The sequence below is a fragment of the Sinocyclocheilus rhinocerous genome, unplaced genomic scaffold (assembly GCF_001515625.1).
Source record: "Sinocyclocheilus rhinocerous isolate Xijiao unplaced genomic scaffold, SAMN03320098_v1.1 scaffold3477, whole genome shotgun sequence".
In the NCBI taxonomy this organism is placed as follows: Eukaryota; Metazoa; Chordata; class Actinopteri; order Cypriniformes; family Cyprinidae; genus Sinocyclocheilus; species Sinocyclocheilus rhinocerous.
The window spans coordinates 531,119-551,703 of NW_015667279.1; the positions used below are offsets into that span (position 1 = coordinate 531,119).

Here is a 20,585-nt window from a genome sequence, read left to right on the forward strand (position 1 = left end):
CAACTTTGTGATGAAAAGATAAAAACAATAGAACCATCACAGAAAATTCTAATGGTTTCCACTACAAACACCATTACAAACCATCAACTTTTAATTATTAAAACCATTAAACCATTAAAAATGGTTTACTGTTGTGTGCTTTGGGACATATTCCATTAGGATTTATTGGTTTTAACAAGCCACCAACAGAAGGTGACCAATTACCAGTAGAGACCCACAGGGTCCATTGCAGTTACCATTAAAACCAATACAAGTCCCGTTATAACCATTACAAATTTTGTGATGGTGTCTATTGTTTTTTTCAGCAGAGAAATACTTGACTGGAGAAAGACTGGACTGGAACTGACTTTTATTTTGCAAAATAAATCCTGGCGCCATGTATTCCTGTGACTGGCTTCACGTTTAATCTCAGCGCCAGAAAGGTATGTAAATTTATCAGAAGCTTTATTTATAATTGCATAGTAATTATTTTTATGTATAGTCTAATCTGTATTTGACAGTATTGTTTTGTTTCATATTATGCTATTTTTTATTTTAATTTGTTGGTGGCATGTCTAATGCAGTCTATTGCAAAGGGACTTTGGTCTATTGTCAGTCTTGCAGAATCTGAATCAGCGGACAAAGCAAATCAGTTGTCACTAAACATAAAATGAAGCACCATTTCTTTACTTAATTAAGGCAATGTATGTTGAATGCCACCCTCTCCTACTGAGTATTTAGTTTTTATGTACTTTCCCTCAGGTTCAGAAACAAATATGCAGCCTGCTTCACACCTACTTCAGTATGATACTTCATTCGACGTTGTCTAGCTGGTTTATGGGACAACATATATAAACAGTTATGGAGTCTCAGACAGGCAAAGGCAGCTCGTCAAATAGAGGCAGTTCCAGAAGACTCTCAGTGACAAAGAAAAAGAGCCAGAAGGTCAGTGCAATCAAAGAGAGAACAAGCAGTGGAGGTGGGGTTGCTTCCATAACTTCATTTTTCAGGAATACACCACCGTGTAAACTGGCATGTCCTCTGTGTGGCAAACTTGTGCCTCGTTACAAGATTAATGAACATATAGACTCTCAATGTCAGAAGTTTCTTGGAGAGGATCATGAAGATGCACTGGCTGTCAGTGACTACAAGCAGGAGAAAATAACCAAAACACCCTCTAATGGTGCATCTCGAAATGATGGGAAAGAGAAAAGCCCAGGAGAGAAAGATGCTGATACAAGTCCGTATTTTAAAAAGAACTGTGTGATGAGGCAAGAGTCATCTGAAACAAATTTACAAGCTAAACCGGTTAAAACAGTTGGTCTTGGAAGTTTGTCCTCTAAACTGTTTAGAAGAGCACTTAGACTTTCAGGTGAATCTGAGATGGATCATGCTCATGTCTCTGGAAAAGAAGACACCCATGATGCAGAACTGAGCAGCTCACAGAAGGAAAATTGCATGAAGAGTTTGATTTTTGAATCTAAAGCCGGTAGCATGGATACAGATAATACATTCCCAACAGAGCCAGCAGCTTCAAACCAACCTCAAGTGAAAAACATGGAGAAATCTGTGGCAGTTCTGGCAGAATCAAGCAGCAGCGCTGACATTCAGTCAGTGAAATCTTCATCCTCATCCAGGGTACTAAAGCGAAAATCAGAGGAGTTGCCTAAAAATGACACAAACACTACAGAAACCTCCGTCATACATAAGAAAAGTAGATATTTTCAAAGTAAAACTGAAAACAGACATGAAACGAATGGCAAGTCAGATCAAACTGAGGCCTCGTCTGATATTGTTCCATTATCAGAGAGTCAAATCAAAAGCAAGACCACGAACAAGGACATTGAGAGGAAGCCCGATACCACACCAGCCAATGAGTCCAAAGTGCGTGGCGTAGAGGAAGTCAGCGAGGGATCAGAGCATCAGCACAACAGGCTGCCGTATTACCTGCAGAACTTTCGGACTGTCCTTGAGGCAGTGTTGGAGAATGAGGATGATAGGATGCTCTTCAATGAGGAAGACTTCTCAACCATTCACACTTTTCAGCAGCTCTCAGGTAGAGGAACTACTTTAAAGTCACTTTGAAGTCTCAGTTCTGCTCTTATTATTTATAATGTTACAAAGGATATCTATTTAAAAAAAAAAAAGCTTTCATTCATCAAAGAATCCTGAAAAAAGTGTATCATGATTTCCATAAAAAGTTCACCCAAAAATGAAAATTCTGTCATCATTTACTCACCCTCATGTCGTTCCAAACCTGTATAAGTTTCTTTCTTATGCACAACAGATAAAAGATTTCTTATAACACAAAAGAAGATATTTTGAAGAATTTGGAAGAACCAAACAGTTGTTGGTCCCCATTGACTTCCATAGTAGAGAAAGAAATACTATGGAAGTCAATGGGGGCCATCAACTCTTTGATTACCAGTATTCTTCAAAATATCTTCTTTTATTTTCAACATAAGAAAGAAACTTATACAGGTTTGGAACAACGTGAGGGTGAGTAAATAATAACAAAAGGTTAATTTTTGGGTGAACTATCCCTTTAAGCAGCACAACAGTTTTTATTTCTCATAATTATGTTACTTAAGCATCAAATCAGTATATCAGAATAATTTATGAAGGTCATGTGATGTGTGTAATAGCTGCTTAAAATTCAGCTTTGCCCTACTTTTGAGCAGTAGTGTATGTTTGTACTAATGCAGACCTGTCTTTCCCTTTCCTGTAGTACCTGGTCAGATGCTTTATGTCCGTCTGTTTCAAAGGAAGCTAAAATGGCTTCAGGTCAGTAAGTTGGAATACACAGAGATCAGCTCAGACCTCAAACCTGTCATTCAAGAACTGGTTGCATGTGGCTTCTTACAAACAGGTTAGTGATGAGGTTTGTCAACCAAAATGTCAGCAGTTTAGAAACCATAAGCTGTAGTTAAGGATCAGGCAACATATTTACCTACAGCTCATGACTTCTTCCCTGTGACAGAATCTGAGCTTCATGACATCCAAGAAGTTTTGGATCTGCTGCCTGCACCAGAGCTCAGAAACCTGGCCAAAACCTTTCACCTTGGCCGTGGAGGGAATGGTACTCAGAAACAGCAGTTGGTGGAGGGGCTACTCCAGCTGGGGAAACAGCGATCGCTCTTTGTCGGTCAAAACAACACGGCTGCAGTCATTCTCAAGAGGTGAGATGTACAGTACAGTACAGTACATGATCAGTATATATACTGTATACTCCAGGAGAGTGATGTTGGCCAGAGATTTGCGCTTTGTTCTAGAGGAACAACAGAAGCTTTTAACGCCATAGATGTAAAATTGAACTAGGTGACACTGACATATACAGTACCATTTAAATGTTAGAGGTCAATAAGATGTTTTTTTTGTAAGAAATTGATACTTTTATCCAGCAAGGATGCAAATTGATCAAAAGTGACAGTAAAGATTTAAAATGATAAAAGATTTCGATTTCAAATGAACTTTTTTTTTCTTTTGAACTTTGTGTTCATCAAATAATGCTGAAAACGTGATCACGATTTCCAAAAAAAATATTAAGCAACAACTGTTTTCAGTATTGATAATAATAAGAAACGTTTCTTGAACACCAAAACAGACTATTAGAATGATTTCTGAAGGATCATGTGACCCTGAAGATTGGAGTAATAGCTGCTGAAAATTCAACTTTGCCACCATGGGAATAAATTACATTTTTAAATATATATTTAAATTGAAAAATTATTTTACGGTGTATTCACACCAGGAAAGTCCGGTAGTTCACTTGCTTTGGTCCGGACCAAATACAATGTTGATTTTTTTTGTTTGGTGTGGTTCGCTTTCACACTGCCCTTTTTGCAAGTGAACCAGAAACTGTAAACAAAACCACATGTGTGCTTAAGGTCATCCATTCATTGGTTCATCCATTCAACCATACCAGAGTTCGTTTGGAAGCGGACCGAGACCACCTCTTCAGCTGGGTCTCGGTACGGTTGTTTGGTGCGCACCCGAGTGCGATTGCTGTATTCACACCTGCCCAAAAGATCCGCACCAAAGGGGGAAATGAACTTGAGTTCGGTTCAATTGAACCAAACAAGAGAGGTGTGAATACACCCTTAAATTTTAAGAATATTTGACAATATCACTGTGTTTTTGATCAAATAAATGCAGCCATAAGAGATATTTAAAAAGTTCTGTTATGAGTAATGTAAGTGAATTACACACACAAGCTTGTCTTTTTTTTCAGGGCCAAGCAGGCTGCAGGTTCCTGTGTGCGTCTGTGTCGCAGGTCACGTGCCGTGTTCTCCCGCGTCCTGCTCCTGTTCTCCCTCACAGACACTTTGGAGGAGGAGGAGATGGCCGCTGGAGGTCAGGGGCAGCTCTACACCATTCTGCTTGTCAATTCTGGCCGCCTAGCTTTCCCAGAGTACACAGTAAATCGCTCAACCAGACTGTTTGAGGACCGGGATGACCTCATCAGGTCAGTTTTATATTTATTGTATAATCATACTTTGCTCAAGTGACAAAAGGTGTATAGATAAACAAAAACATCTTAAAAAAAACATTTCACATTCAGATCACATTACACTTCAAAAATAGAAGAAAAGAAAATTAAATAGTATTTTGTAAAAAGATGATCCTATTTGTCTATTTTAGGACTATTATGATTGTTTGCATTGTGATATTATTTTCATGACAATTATGTACTGTAATTTAAAAATAAACAAATTCTGTAATACAGATATTTATTTAAAAACTAAACAAGGAAAATTCTACGAAGTAGAACTAATACTACCATGATATGTAAATATCTTAATAATAAACTAAATTAAAAGTAATTTTACATAAACATAATAACGAGATTTTAAAGTGTATATTTCTATTTCTTTATTTAGATTTTGGACTGAAATACGATCTGTATATGTTCTTGACAGGTTTTGTAAGATTTGCCCCTGAAACATACATTTGAAGTTGGCAATATTTGTTATTATGTTCTAGATACATTATTGTCTCTTTTATTATTCTAAAACGTTAGATTCTGTACATATTCTTCTGTACAGGTATGAAACAGCGATGCGTGCGCTGCAGGAAGTGATTGCTGCAATGCAGACAGGCAGCTGGGAGGACGCCCATGTCCTCTATGCTACAGCAAAGGCCACCTGGCAGGAGATGAAAGACTCCTGTGACCTAAGGTTTGAAAAAGAAAATGTATCTTTCATTTAATTTGCTTGCTGTTGTAAGATGGATTGAGTCTTAATATGTGTGCAGTCATCAAGAACAACTGCCTGTTTTTCTGCGGTGTTTCACTGTGGGCTGGACCTACACTCGGATACTGTCTCGAGGAGTTGAGATTTTACAAAGACTTCGCCGCTATGAGGTGGGTGAATACACCAACCATGGAAAAATGCAGAATTAAAGATGCCATCGTAAACACTTTATCCTATATACTGAGTTTGTTCAATTACTTATCTTTTCATTTCGGCAATGTAGGACGCTGTGGAGGAGCTCAGGAATCTTCTGTCCCAGTCAGTGTATTGTGTGGACAGTAGGGGGCGCTGGTGGGACAGACTTGCTCTCAATCTCCAGCAACATCTTAAAAAGCATGAGCAGGTACTGATTGATCAAGTTGATTAAATGTTACTTTTGTGTGGGATACACAAGCATTCTTCCAAAGGATTGATTGTTTCACTGTGGGCTGGACCTACACTCGGATACTGTCTCGAGGAGTTGAGATTTTACAAAGACTTCGCCGCTATGAGGTGGGTGAATACACCAACCATGGAAAAATGCAGAATTAAAGATGCCATCGTAAACACTTTATCCTATATACTGAGTTTGTTCAATTACTTATCTTTTCATTTCGGCAATGTAGGACGCTGTGGAGGAGCTCAGGAATCTTCTGTCCCAGTCAGTGTATTGTGTGGACAGTAGGGGGCGCTGGTGGGACAGACTTGCTCTCAATCTCCAGCAACATCTTAAAAAGCATGAGCAGGTACTGATTGATCAAGTTGATTAAATGTTACTTTTGTGTGGGATACACAAGCATTCTTCCAAAGGATTGATTGATTTTGACACCTTTTGTATCAAGGCCATTTGTGCTATCCGGGATGGACTGAATGACCCTCTGGTCCGAACAGGCCACAAATTGTCACTTCACCAGCGAGCTTCCCGAATGAAGGAATCTGCTAGCTTGAAGAAGTACCGTCTGCTGCTCCGAGATCTGCCCACTGTGCACGTACAGGATGTCACTCATGTGAGTGCTCAGTTCCACATGGGGAACATTGTATTACAGTGTTATTCTATGCATATTATTTTGTAGTCGCTAAATACTAAATTAATGTATTGGAAAATGTGGATGAATTTTTGTAAAGATGTACAGCAGTGTTATTTTAGTATTATATAAATAGTATAGTTGTAGTATTTAATAATTTTGAATTTGTATTTATTTTTATATTTTCTGTTTTCATTTTAAGGTTAGTTTTAATAATGTGATTTTTACATTATTGTTTTTAATTTTTTATAATTGTATTTCTTTATTTATTTTTTATACAACTTCAACTTAAACATGTTAAGTTTTAATTTGTAATTAAGTTTTTCAAGTTTAAGATTTTCATCTGATTTAAAAAAAATTTTTTATTGCATTTAAATTTTTAATAGTTTTAGTTAACAATAACAACACAGTTAACAAGATTTTAACAGGAGTGTTTTAACAGGTGACGCTTCGAGGCCAGCTCTTTCCTCATGAGGGTGGTATGGGGAAATCAGTGTTCCTCAGAGCGGCCAATGAGGATGAAGGCTCCACAGAGGGACGAGGGACTATGGTCATGTGTTCTGTTGAGGAACTGGCTCTGGAACACTACAGAACACTTGGTTTTGATCAAGGTCTGGCATCACATTGTTTGTGCACCATTATATGAAGGAATCGTTTTTGAGGAAATTGAGGAATCGTTCACTCAATGAATCAAACCTTATAATGACAATGTTTTTTTCTGTGGAACACAAAAGAAGAAATTTTGAAGAATGTAGCTCATTTCAAGATAAAAAGCTTGACATATTCCCTACTAGCCTAGCTCTCCTTAGTGCATTCATAAGAGATGTACAGATATCTGAATCGTTCAGACTGGTTTGTGAACCAAATCAATTGATTCATTGAAAAGATCTGAATCATGCGAACGATTTTTTTCACAAATCTGACATTGCTACTTAAGTCATGTACAGATTTTCGGTGAAAACTATTTAAATTTCGGTCTATTTCTCTGTTCCAAAGCTATTTTATAACTTCAGAAAACTTATACAGCAGATGGATCCTGTAGATCACTTTTATGGTGTATTTATTCCTGAAAAGCTTGAAAGCTCCAGTCCTCATTCATTGTGATTGCATGGAAATAAACAACTAGTACATCATTCAATATTCACTATTTTGTGTTCCATAAAATAAATAGTTTCAAAATCATTTTCTACATTTCTTCATAACATCATACACAAGCACATCCATTCTGCTGTGCCTTAATGCTTTCAATTTATGTTTCTGAAATCCTCTTTTAAGGTATTCATGGAGAAGGCTCTACATTTTCCACCCTTTTTGGACTCCTCATGTGGGACATCATCTTTATCGACGGGGTTCCTGATGTCTTCCGAAACCCCTACCAGGTACACAATAATTAAGAAATAAATGCTGTGCGCTTCACACGTTTAGGGTTGCACTTTATTGTCAGGGCATACCACCCCAACAGATCAGTGATCAATGACTGCATGCCCTTTCCCAGACTTGTCCTCTGGATTTGCACACTGATTGTTTCTACGGTAACCGCCGGGAAACCATCGAGGCGCGTGCTGAGATGTTGCGCGAGGCGTCTGCCGAGACGCTTCAGGAGCTGCTCGCTGATGTGTGGAATGCACAGGAGGGGAGAGTGTGTGTGCTGATAAACTGGGAGCGCTTCTCCTCTCTTCAGCAGGCACAGGTAATCACAGAGACTATATATGAAAGTCTGTTCACGTGGCGGCAATCTTGGTAATAGCTTTCCGGCAGCTCTAGTCTACTTGAATGGCGTAACTATTTGCAAAGATTACTTTGCAGTAACATATTTTAAAATAGCAGTTAAATCGGACAACTATAGTATCGTAAATCAGAAATGTTGTTTCTTCAGCTCAATTTACACAAAGAAATCTTTTAAAGCTGGTCCAGCTAATGTGCATCTGTGTTTTAGAGTAAAAAAACAGACAATGCATCTATTTAAAAGGCAACTGGCTTTTTTCTTAGTGCCACCACTTTGAGGATTGTGATTTATTTTATTCATCTTTTTCTATTAGTACTCCTCCTCAAAGTATCTTTAACATCATTAGTTAAATTAGATTACCAATTTTTTTTTTTTCTAGGACAAGCAGTCTTATTTCGGCATATTAGTACTTAAAGGGGTCATATGATGCTGCTAAAAATAACATTATTTTGTGTATTTGGTGTAATGAAATGTGTTTATGCGGTTTAAAGTTAAAAAAAACACATTATTTTCCACATACTGTACATTATTGTTTCTCCTCTATGCCCCGCCTTTCTGAAACCCGTCGATTTTTACAAAGCTCATCGGTCTGAAAAGCGAGGTGTGCTCTGATTGGCCAGCTATCCAGTGCGTTGTGATTGGCCGAATACCTCAAGCATGTGACGGAAATGTTACGCCCCTCCCTTACTGTGATGCCCTGTCAGGCCGGAGCGACGAGACAAAAACATTAAAATCCATTATAAACGATGCATTTGTTGCATCCAGTGGGAACATAATTACGGATTATAATGACTTATACTGTCTTTTTACGCGTTGCGTTGCATAGGGCCGGTGTCCTGAGGGGTGTAGGGCTGAATAAGGTCTGAGAGGTAAGTTGGAGCGAGGTTATGGGGAGTTTTATATGTGAGAAAAATAATTTTAAATTCAATGCGAAATTTGATGGGAAACCAATGAAGCTGTTTAAGAGATGGAGTAATGTGTTGTATAGTTGGAGTCCGGGTTATGATACGAGCGGCTGAATTCTGAATCAACTGGAGTTTATGGAGAAGCTTGTGTGATAAACCAAATAAAAGAGAATTACAGTAGTCGATGCGAGAGGTGACAAGTGAGTGAACTAGAATGGCAGTACTGTGTGGAGTGAGAGATGAACGAAGGCGAGCAATATTACGGAGATGAAAGTAACAAGACCGGGTTATACTATTAATGTGAGCTTCAAATGAAAGAGTGCTGTCAAAGATGACCCCCAAGTTCTTAACCTGGCGAGAAGGAGAAACGGAGGAACCATCAATGGATAAAGAAAAACTACAGGACCTAGAGAGAACAGAGTTAGTGGCTACAAGGAGTACTTCAGTCTTATTGCCATTAAGTTTAAGAAAATTGGCGGAGAACCAGGTTTTTATTTCGTGAAGACAGTTAATAAGGCAGATAGGTGGAAGAATGGAATCAGGCTTAGTAGATACATAAAGTTGTGTATCATCAGCGTAACTGAAATTTAATACCAAATTTAGAAAAAATATTACCAAGTGGGAGAAGATAGATTAGAAACAACAGAGAACCTAGGACAGAACCTTGGGGGACGCCACAGCTAGCAGAAAAGGGATGGGAATGAAAACTTTTTAATTGTACGAACTGTGTAAGAATTGGGGTTATAGAAGCTATTTTAAAAGATGATGGAACAGTGCCAGAGCTAAGAGAAGTATGAACAATACGAGTTATAAGAGGAGAAAGAGAAGGAAGACAGGCTTTTACCAGGTGAGTTGGTATGGGATCAAATAAGCATGTAGAAGAATTAGATTTATGAATAAGATTAGAAATTTCTAATTCAGATGGCAAGGTAAAAGAAGAGAAAAGAATAAGAGGGGAATCGGCTGAAACACTGTAAACTGAATTAGAGTATGGGTTAGCCGGAGAGACCAACTGTTGGTGGATAGCAGTTATTTTGTTACTAAAAAAAGACATAAATTCATTACATTGAGCAGTGCAGTACAGGTGTGCCGGAAGGCTGTCAGGAGGTTTCAGTATACGATTTACAGTGGAGAACATAACACCTGAACAGCAAACAAGGTCCAGAGTGTGGCCTTTAGAATGGGTTGGAAAGTCCACATATAGCTGGAGACCAAAACTGTCCAGGCAAGAAATGAAATCCCTAGTGAGCGAGTTACTAGTAATGTCCACATGAATATTAAAATCACCCAGTAGAATAATATTAGGTGATAAGGTACACAGTGAGGTTAAAAATGCACAAAATTCCTCTAAAAATGTATTACAGTATTTGGGTGGTCGATAGACAACAGCTAGAACTGTAGGTGTTGGACCGCTGATGGATAAAGCAACTGATTCAAAAGAAGCGTACGTTGATACAGTCAACGGAGATGCTTTATAAATCGATTTGTGAAGTATCGCGAGACCTCCGCCACGTCTGGAGATACGAGGTTGCGAAATGTAAACAAACCCCGGGGGACACGCATGATTCAACTCTAAAAAGTCATTCTCTTGCTGCCAGGTCTCAACCAAACAGAAGAAATCAAACTTACGATCATCCACAATGTCACTGATGAAGAGACCCTTGTTAGAGAGTGAACGTTTATTAAAAAGTCCAACTTTGAGCTCATTCCCACCCAGTGAAGAGCTAGCCGATCTGGCTAAGCTAGCCAGGACGCTCTGGTCAACAGTCCGCCGAGTATTCCTTGCTGCTCGGGGAGCTGAAGTCCAGAATGACCGTATAACCTTCGAGTCATCATACCTGAAGACCCGTCGAGACCCACGATGGATATATTTCGGGCGGGGACGATGAACAATGTAGCACTGCAGCTGGTAGAACAATGTAGCACCGCAGCTGGTAGAGCTCGGTCACTGTATATAGAAACAGTGAGGTCACCGAGTGGAACAGTGACAACAGAACAATCCAAGCGATGATGAAAAAATGTTAAGTCCACATTGTGTCAGTCAAAACGAAGTTCAACAAAGGTAGAAAACACCAGAGAGCAGCGGCAGCCAATTGCGCCAGCGTTCACTCAACCAGCCAACATCAGGTTCCAAACCGTATCCCAACTCCACGATTTCTAGTCGTGTCCTCTTTTGGAAGACCAAACAAAGTAGTTTCGCTTTCACAACGAAACACAGCGTCACACACGGCGGGCTAGAGTGAGCGGCAGCCGGTGGGCTTGAGAACGGCACGGCTGGCGGATTCGACGAAGGAGCGGGCTGGACTCCGCTTCGTCCACGGTGAAAGCCGGTACGGCGATCGACAGTGCGAAGTTGATGTATTTCCTCAGCGACCAGCACGGATCAGCTCCAGGCATGACAAAGTGGATATCGTCCTCTTTTGGAAGGCCAAATAAAGTAGTTTCGCTTTCACAACGAAACACACAGCGCCTTCACGACATGGCGGCGGCAACAATACTACAGCGAGAATAAAAGTTACGCCGCCTTTCTTTGCGTGAACATTTGGGCGGCGTTATGCAAATCTTCCCACATCGTGACGTAGACATGTGGGGGCGTGTTAGAACGAGCCGTTTTAGGTAGGCGTGGTTGACTCTTAACTTTTATAAAGAATATCTCTTTGGATTTGAGACTTTAGTCTTTGCAACTTTACAGATCTTCTTTATGCACCAAGAGCTTGTAACACTTCAAAGAGAAAGGGAAAATTTTAATCGCATCATATGATTTGACACAGATTTAACATTATTAGTCATTATTACAAATGGTATTTGTATTATTAGAAATACATAATTGACTATACTGTGTATGCCAGATTATGTTCACAACCATACACAAGCACAGTGTAATTGCCGTTTTCTTCGTCTGGTTTTAGAGTCTAGTGGCATGTTTGGGTGGCCATTTCCTGAGTGGTGTGGTCCTCAGAATGGCAACGGACTATAGGCATTGCAGAGGAGGACTTCCAGATCTTGTAGTCTGGAGCACGTCCAACAAGAAGTACAAGGTGAGTCAGAGATGTAGCTTGTTGGTTAGGAATGTATTCAACTTTTGACTATGTGACTTATTTTACTGCTTTAATAAGATTAGAATGTTAAGAAACAATGGAAATACTGGATCTATAAAGTAGGGGCCTTTAAATCGTTGCTCAGTTGAGTTGTGTTCTTCTAGCTGGTGGAAGTGAAGGGTCCTAATGACCGTCTGTCCCAGAAGCAACAGATCTGGCTGGATGAGCTGCATAAGCTTGGGGCTGATGTAGAAGTTTGTCATGTCACTGCCATTGGAGCACGAGGGGCTCAACGGGAGTGAGGCTGCTGTCACACTGAGAATGAAGACTCATGCATGCATGCATGGCTCACCAAGCAGACAGAGTTAGAAATGTTTGAAAAACACAGGATGGATTTAATGATGGTATTAAAACCTCTGCTTGGCACTAATCTGGTGATGTAAGAGAAGAGTATTAATATGCACTGTAAGGGAGTTTAAAAGGATTTATTCTCTTAATCTGAATCAAAACTGTTAAATTACCTCATGACATTGACTGTTTTATTATTGTGCTCATTGTAAAGTGGCAATATATTTTAATGACTGATTAAATTTTTTTTAACATTTCTGGAGTAAATAATTTATAGATATTAAATAAAAACATCAAAGTTGTAAAAGTTTTTGTCTGTTTAAATAATGATACAAATGCTTAAATATTTATAGCAAACATTAACAAATAATCTTGCATCTTGCAATAAGGGATTCCATTATGTCTATTATGTCTACAATGTCTATTATTGTGGTAAAAAAAACTTAGAAATACTGCATAACCACATTTCAAGACTAAAAAACCTTTTCATTGCATGTCACGCATATCTTTCATGTTTGACACCCAGAACAAAACTAATAAATCGTGCTTTTCAGTTTAACCTTTATAGATTCTGAAGTTTGCACATCATGCTACTGTAAAGTACATGAAACAGATAAGTGCAGATAAAAGAACATCATCAAATTTTCTTAATGTCCATTGCAGGCCTGAGAATCTGAGTTATTAGAACACTTTATCTGTTTTAAGGCCCATTAACTCCAAGAACGATTACTATAGATACCTGTAACAATAATTATATGAATGTCTGTGTTTATTGTATTCTTATACATTTCAAAGGAATTGCAGTAATAATATGGAAACATTCCAAATTGGTCCATAAAATCAAAAAGTATTTATGTATACGTGTAAAAATGTAGCTGGATGTGTACATTGCTTCAGCTGCTACCTCTGATGAGTGTGTGAATACTTGAGTGTGAGTATAAATAATAAATGGATGGTTATGAATAAGATTTTGAAAATATTACAGGGTCTTGACAACAAATGTACAACTTAATATACAGACTATTGTTTTACTGCCAGCAAAGCCAGGCTGGATTATCGCAATAATAATAGAAGCGTAAAGGTATAAACGTTTTCTATTGGCTGAGCGCTTATCCCTCCCGCGTCGAGACGTGACGCAGCGCTTGATAATTGGCTACTGCTTGTTGTGTTTAATACCAGTTTCTCACGTTACAGTCTTACAATTTACGCCATCAGTATAGTTCTAATATGTACTAAAGCCAAGATACAAAATATTTTAGACGACATATTCCGGGAATTAATAATTTCCTGCACCATCATTGTACATTCTGCACATTGTAAGTATAATGTGGGGTTGTTGGTTATGTGTGGGAACTCATGGTCATGCTTTGCTCAGCTAGCTGTTAGCTTTTAGCAGGAAGGTGGCGAGACCACATGTTTGTCTGTGCTAGAGAAAACATTTTTTTACTTTGAAGCTTTTTTTTTTTTAGATGAAGGGGATCGTAAATAACGAGATATTCTGGCAAACTGCTTTGCGCAGCGTAAACTGATTGTTTGGTTGATGGTTTAGCTAGCAAGACTGCTAGTGTTATTGTCATTAGCTTGTGTGCAATGACTGTATTGTTAAAAGTAAGACATTAAATCATTTCAGATCTGTCCATCAGACAAAGCTTTGTGATCAGTACCGCACCGAAACTGTCCATCTAAACACTGACCTCAAAGTCCACTTCCAACTTGAACATTGCATCCAATACACAATGCTGTCAGTGTCGATGTAAAGGCATTGTTCCAAGTGCTGTTCAAAATGCTGATTTTTTTTTTTTTTTAAAGAACATTATCAGAAGAAGATTATCACTTTAGTGATTTTCTGCTATTTAGTTATGATATTGTTTCTGTATGTTGTTAAAAGACTAATGCTTTTGGCTAAGAAAATAATGCCTTTTTCAGGCCTTTTTTTTTCTACTACTGTTGCTGATAATAATTAGCCCACTGTCTGGAATAAGTGACTGCTGTTTTTTTGCTCGATAAAAAAAAAAGAGTCTAGTGTCTTTAGATTTATTTATTTTTTCTGACGGGATGGTTCACCCAAAATGAAAATTGTCATTTACTCACCAAAAGGAGATGGTACACAGAATAACAACTTCATTCTGCCTAAAACTACCAAAGAAAATAAGTCAAACAGGGTATTTGTTTTGGGGTGAATTACTACTTGAGCCTGTTACGCTAACATCCTAGATTATGTTTCTCCACAAACAGAATCAAAGTAAACAGATTTTGTGAAGAGCACATTCACATTCTCTTTATTTTGGCCACCTTTAAAGTTGCGATGAAATGGATGTAGCAACCGGTTTTTCTTCGTATGAACCTTTTACACATTTCTGAGCATCTCAGATGCGGAAGTTGTCATAGAGTTTGAGATGTGGCCGTTACACTCGAAAATAGAGATGAATGAACTTGAAGTGCAGGAACGGTGTTTAAATGAACTAAATGATTGGAGAAGTCTTGCGTACATCATCAGAGAGAAGTCTGTCGGGACAACCTGTCACTCACATGAGACTGCACCAATGTCAAACGACAACGATTCAGTTAATTTACAACAGACAAAATGAAGTCTTGTCCTCCTTTTTTTTCCTTTTCTTGCTAGAAATTCGCTATGAAGAAAGGAATATCACAACTTCTGTTTCATGGCAACTATAAAAGCATTTTTTTCTTGTCTTGTTGACACAAGTCAGTACTTATGTCTTTACAATCATTTTACAGCCTTGCACCCATTCTGCGTGTATCTGTGACTAGCAAGGATGGTCTTGTCTGTAGTAAAGAACCGTATGGTGTGCATATTGGGGGCTTAGGTCTTACGGATGTAAAACTGAGTTGCATAACAGCTCAGCCCATCCGAGTTAAGCCCACCTCTTGTGGGACAGGCGTTCACAGCCCAGAGTTAGTGGCGAATTAAGCCTCTGGATGTGTGCCTGTGGGTGGGGGACCATGTTTTCATGAAAATGCCTCTCATGATATTATGAGGCTGACACTTTGTGGTGGATTATAAGCATCATTCTAGATGTCTTTAATGATAGCAGTGCTTGACCTGCATGAACTCCATAAGTTTGCGTAAAACCTGATGATCATGTTCTCCAGCATAGTTTGAGATGAGCCAAAAAGTATCTTTTCTTATTATTATCAATGTTGAAAACATTTATTCTGCTTATTTTTATGAAACTGTGAGACATTCAAGATTCTTTGAGTAGAAAGTTTTTAAAAACAGGATTAATGTCTTTACTGTTACTGTTGATAAATTTAATACATCCTTGCTAAGTAAAAGTATCAGTTCAGTTGACTGTTTTTCCAGCAACTAGCTAAACAAAACTATTGTTGTCTTTTCTCTGTCTGCAGAAAACATAAAACCCTTTGGTCATTGTGAGGAATCCCATCAGCAGATGATTGCCCCTCCTGATCTACAATAGACTGTTTTACTCTTTTTGTGAAGATGGCCCCCCTCCTCCTCCTCTTCAGGCTGCCACACTGATCACCTCCACTGGACCACAAACAGACAATGGAGAGAAAACGCCGAAAGAAATGAAAACTTAAGCCATGTGTTATTCAGGCTTCTCTGCATTCTGGACTTAAACTATTTCAAAACTGCAAATACCCATTCACGTTTGGTAGCTTTGAGGACACATGTATCTTTATATGGGCAATGACCAGAAACGGACCGCAGTGACCATGATTGTATGGCTGTGCTTGCTTGTGGCCTTTTTAGGGTGTCGATTGCCTGTAGTGGGCACAGAGGAAGACAGTGGACCGTTCTCAACACCCTTTCCTTCTCTAAATGCTGATGCACTCTTAAGCCCAAACTGCTCGCAGCTCACACTGAAACTGGACTTTTCTACCAAAGTGGTCAAGCATGGTAAGTAATGTTATTGTTGTAAATTAATAATGTCTTATTTTGTTTGTAACAAAAGTATGATTAATTTGGCTTATACTTAGCCAGTTGTTTAAAGGGGTCATATGATGCGATTTCAATTTTTCCTTTCTAGCCCGGGGTCGTCACATGGTTGCTGCAAGCCCGCCGGACGCTCCTTCGTCGATTCCGCCGGCTGCGCTGTTCTCAAGCCCGCCGGCCACCGCTCACTCTAGCCCGCCGGCCGTTCCTCACTCTAGCCCTCCGGCCTCCGCTCACTCTAGCCTGCCGTGTGTTTCGTTGTGAAAGCAAAACTACTTTGTTTGTTCTTCCAAAAGAGGACACGACTAGAAATCAGTGGTTAAGTTGTATTTACAACACTGTTCCAGAACAGTTCAACCCAAATATTCAGATGTGTGCAGCGCATTTTATGGAGGACTGTTTCCTGATCCTGGTAGAGTAGACTACAATGCCGGCTGTTCTGACTCACAGACTGTAAGTACATTTTCATTTAAAGGATTTGCCACTGATGATTCAAACGCGAGTTTTGAGCAGTGTAGAGTAGCGCTTGTTGTTTGTCATTTCGCTGATTACAAATGCAGACATGGTCTTATGTTTACGTGGCGCGATGCAACGCTTAAAAAGACAGTGTAAATCATTATAATCCATAATTATGTCCCCACTGGATGCAACAAATGCCTCATTTATAATGGGTTTTAATGTTTTTGTCTTGTCGCTCCGACCGGGACACGGCATCACAATATGGGAAGGGGCATAACATTTCCGTCACACGCTTGAGGTATTCGCAACGCACTGGATAGCTGGCCAATCACAGCACACCTCGCTTTTCAGAACGATGAGCTTTGTAAAAATCGACGCGTTTCAGAAAGGCGGTGCATAGAGGAGAAACAATAATGTACAGTATGTGGAAAATAATGTGTTTTTTTAACCTTAAACCACATAAACACATTTCATTACACCAAATACACAAAATAATGTTCTTTTTAGCAACATCATATGACCTCTTTAAGGTTTAAGTGTTTTGACCGTCAGGAGAACACTGAATTCCTTGTTGACTACAACATGCTCAGACATTGTGTTTTAGTATGTCATTTAGTGCTGTAATTTACTTTTTAGTGTTGATAATGACATTTTATTGCACTGAAAATCAGCTATCAACCCGTTTATGGAGTTTATTGAGGATTTAAAGCAGCTGTTGCCCTTCCTGTTGTAATTTAGGGCAGGACAAAACGTGAGCGTTTCAGGTCAAACAGAGCTGGTGTAATGTACTCCACTGTGCTGCAGCTCTCTGTCCATTCATTGGCTGGATTGTGCCCTATGCACTGTTTGTGTGTGTTTGCTGGCGGCTGGGCCAGACTGTTGGCAATACATTCCTAAAACTTAATCTGAGTCCAGCGTTGTTTTCACAGGGCACACATTTCACTAGTTTGGGGTGTGGTGTAGATGTGGGTATACAAGACCAGAACGTAACACGTTATTTGTAGTGGCCTGATTGCTGCTCTATGAATGCGCCCTTTGTGCCATCTTCTAATGTTTAATTCATTCCCACTTCCCTCACCTTAAGCTATGAATTGTGGCAAGGAGATTTTATGTAGCAATAGTTCCAGTTTTAATTGTTCAGCATTAAGTTTCATGTAAATTCAATTTTGAACAAAGCACATTGTCTGCATTTATTTCAATCATGATTCTGATAAGTCACATCATGAACATCAAGTCTGTCTACTTGAATTAGTTTCTACCAAATGATAGATAAATGTGCTTAAATGATTGGACATGCAGCTTAATGTCAACAGCAATAGATGTAGGAAGTATTTTTGATATGATGTTTTGATTAAGAATTACGGTCATTTAAAAAATGTGCATGAATGAATTGTTCACATGCATTTTAGAAAAAGAAGAATTTTAATTTCATGCCGACTTCAATTGTATTTTTTTTTATTTGCATTTGACTCTGTGCTGTCCCCAAAGCCATTAAACTCTTAATGAAGTCTGCATTGCATTGCATTGCCCCATGTTCTGTTGGCTTTGTTATAAGTTGCATCAAGCACTCTGGAGGATGGCCATATTTCAAGGCATACTGATAGTACCCACCCTGTCCTACAGTTTAATTCCACAGATGTTATTTCTGTTAAAGACTCTATCGTGGTTGTTGATGCAAGATTGAATCTATTTGAATGATGACTTGACGTCTCGTTCTGTGAATACTAAGACTTGCTGAGGTTGCATTCCTCAGTAAATACAAGTGCAGTTGTCCTGTGAGATTTTGCAATATCTTTTGTTCTCTCTCTTTGTCTTTTCTAGAGTACATTGTTGCATTTAATGGATACTTCACTGCCAAAGCACGCAGCGATTTCATCAGCAGCGCCCTGCGAGATGTGGATGCGGTGAACTGGCGCATCGTACGGCGGGACAATCCTGCCAGTGATTACCCCAGTGACTTTGAGGTGGTGGAGATCCGACAGGACACCCGCAGCAGCCTGCTCACCCTGCAGGACCACCCCTACATCAAACGAGTCACGCCCCAGCGCATGGTCCTCCGCAGCCTCAAACTGACTGACAGTAAGTAGTACTTTACTCTCATAACACTTGAGCATTGAGATCATGAGCATAATACTGTACTATGCCTTACTGTAATGTACTAAAACATAGTATTCTTAGTACATCGCATTATATTTATAAATCAAACCCTGCAGTGCTGTGCTCAGGTCACACAGGTTACATGCAATTTGTTCCTCCCCAGCTCTCTTTGGGGTGACTGCAGGGAGGAAAGTCATCAGCAGGGGGTGAACCAAATAGGAAGTGTTTATTTACTGCATGGGGTGAAGGAAATGGCTTTCAGAAGTGTTTGAGGTGAAAGAATGTTCTGTCTTTGCACTCTGAGTTCCCCACCACTAGAATAAAAAAGAAATCACACCTCTATGCAAATCTGCTGTCAGTGTTGAGACTCTGGGAGAGTGATTGGTATAATAACAGAATGACTTCCTCTCTATTCATGTCATCCTTTACCAGCATCCTAAACAAGCTACAAGGCCTCTGTATAATGCGTTTCCGATGTTTACTGCAAGATTTTGTGGCATCAACCCAACAAACATTGAGACAATTTTTTCCAACTATTTATTTTGTAGTGTAAACTACCGTTCAAAAGTTTGGGATCAGATTTTTTATTTTATTTTGAAATTGATCATAAAGACTTTCATATTGGTTTCAAATATATGCTGTTGTTTTGAACTTTCTATTCATCAAAGAATCCTAAAAATTAGTTGAATTTAAAAAAACACCCTTTCTTGAGCACCAAATCAGCCTATTAGAATAATTTGTGAAGAATCATGTGACACTGAAGATTGGGGTAATGGCTAATAAACATTCAGCTTTTCCATCAGAAAGTTGAGAAAGTTGTCTGATTGATTGAGTCAATGAATCTTGTGTTTAGTGCTGTTTGATTCTCCAGTTGGTTCTTTTGGTTCATTAAAAAAGAGCCATATTTATGAAGTCCATTCTTGAATTGGACATCACTGGTTGTGCTCATCGAGGAGAACCTAATAAAGTTTCAGATTCATTATTATGTGGTGCTCAGTTTGTCTCTCATCACATGCAATTCACATTCTCACAATATAGCTAAAATGTATTTTTGCAGACAGCACCACTCTGGAATAATTCTCAAGGAGCTGCTTATCATTCTGGCTCCATCAGTCTGCACCCACACACGCTAGCGTATCTCACTCTTCAACCATGGTCTATACATAGCACAGCTTAGAGAAAGAGACCCAACTAATAGCAGCTAATGATGTATTTTTGTTCTTATTACTGAAACCAAAGTGCCTCTAAGAATAACCCCTGGTCACAGTTTGAGAGCATATATGCAAGTAATTATCATTTAAATGATGTCGGGGTCAGCTCTACAAGAGCACGAGTGGGGGATTGAAATGTAATATAATTACAGTATATGCGCTAGTCTCATCCGTATAGCTTTAGGGGGAATTAATGAGCATTGATCAGTAGAGCCCGACTGATATATCGGTTTGCCGATATTATCGGCCAATATGAGCCTGTCGCCGATATATCGGTATCGGCGAATATGCCGCCGATATGAAAATTTACTTTTACAGAACATATAACGCCGATAAAATGCTTGAAATGGTGTAATTCCTTAGCTTGTCCAGCAGAACACGCTCCATTTGCTACTGGCGACCTGGATGAAACGCTTTAAAGCTTAAGTCTATGGAAAACCATTGAAACTATGAACGGCCATATCTCCGTAACGGCGTGGCGAATCCGCACCAAATTCGGGGGATCCCTTCAGCTCGAGGAACCCTCTCGAACGCGAATCGAGTGTACGTCTAGAGGCCCGCTTTCGAATGAGACCACCCCCGCGTCGATAGCCCCCGGGGTTCGGGAGTTACGGGCGGTTAAATTCGCGGTCCGGCGCCGACCGATC

At 39.3% G+C, this 20,585-nt stretch overlaps 2 protein-coding genes across 3 annotated transcripts in view; both read left to right on the forward strand.

Moving 5' to 3' along the window:
- The first annotated feature begins 360 nt into the window (after positions 1-360).
- LOC107733573 (fanconi-associated nuclease 1-like) lies at positions 361-12,463 on the forward strand. Of its 2 annotated transcripts, XM_016545244.1 has the most exons (15): positions 361-422; positions 742-2,035; positions 2,708-2,848; positions 2,960-3,158; positions 4,211-4,444; positions 5,025-5,156; positions 5,233-5,314; positions 5,697-5,723; positions 5,837-5,956; positions 6,053-6,217; positions 6,678-6,846; positions 7,511-7,614; positions 7,731-7,925; positions 11,776-11,904; positions 12,069-12,463. In XM_016545244.1, the coding sequence occupies exons 2-15, from the start codon at positions 841-843 to the stop codon at positions 12,204-12,206; spliced, it is 3,030 nt and encodes a 1,009-aa protein (XP_016400730.1). In that variant the 5' UTR covers positions 361-422; positions 742-840; the 3' UTR covers positions 12,207-12,463. The 2 variants fall into 2 exon arrangements, with proteins under 2 accessions (XP_016400730.1, XP_016400729.1); XM_016545243.1 differs by lacking the exons at positions 5,697-5,723; positions 5,837-5,956 and adding an exon at positions 5,455-5,574 and having other exon boundaries at positions 5,233-5,341.
- A 953-nt stretch (positions 12,464-13,416) lies between these two features.
- The window catches only part of mbtps1 (membrane-bound transcription factor peptidase, site 1), a 22,635-nt gene continuing 15,466 nt past the window's right edge, over positions 13,417-20,585 (forward strand). Inside the window, exons 1-3 of the mRNA XM_016545238.1 lie at positions 13,417-13,568; positions 15,622-16,135; positions 18,452-18,709. Coding sequence (XP_016400724.1) covers positions 15,907-16,135; positions 18,452-18,709 — 487 coding nt within the window. The 5' untranslated portion in view covers positions 13,417-13,568; positions 15,622-15,906. The remainder of the gene's footprint in view (positions 13,569-15,621; positions 16,136-18,451; positions 18,710-20,585) is intronic.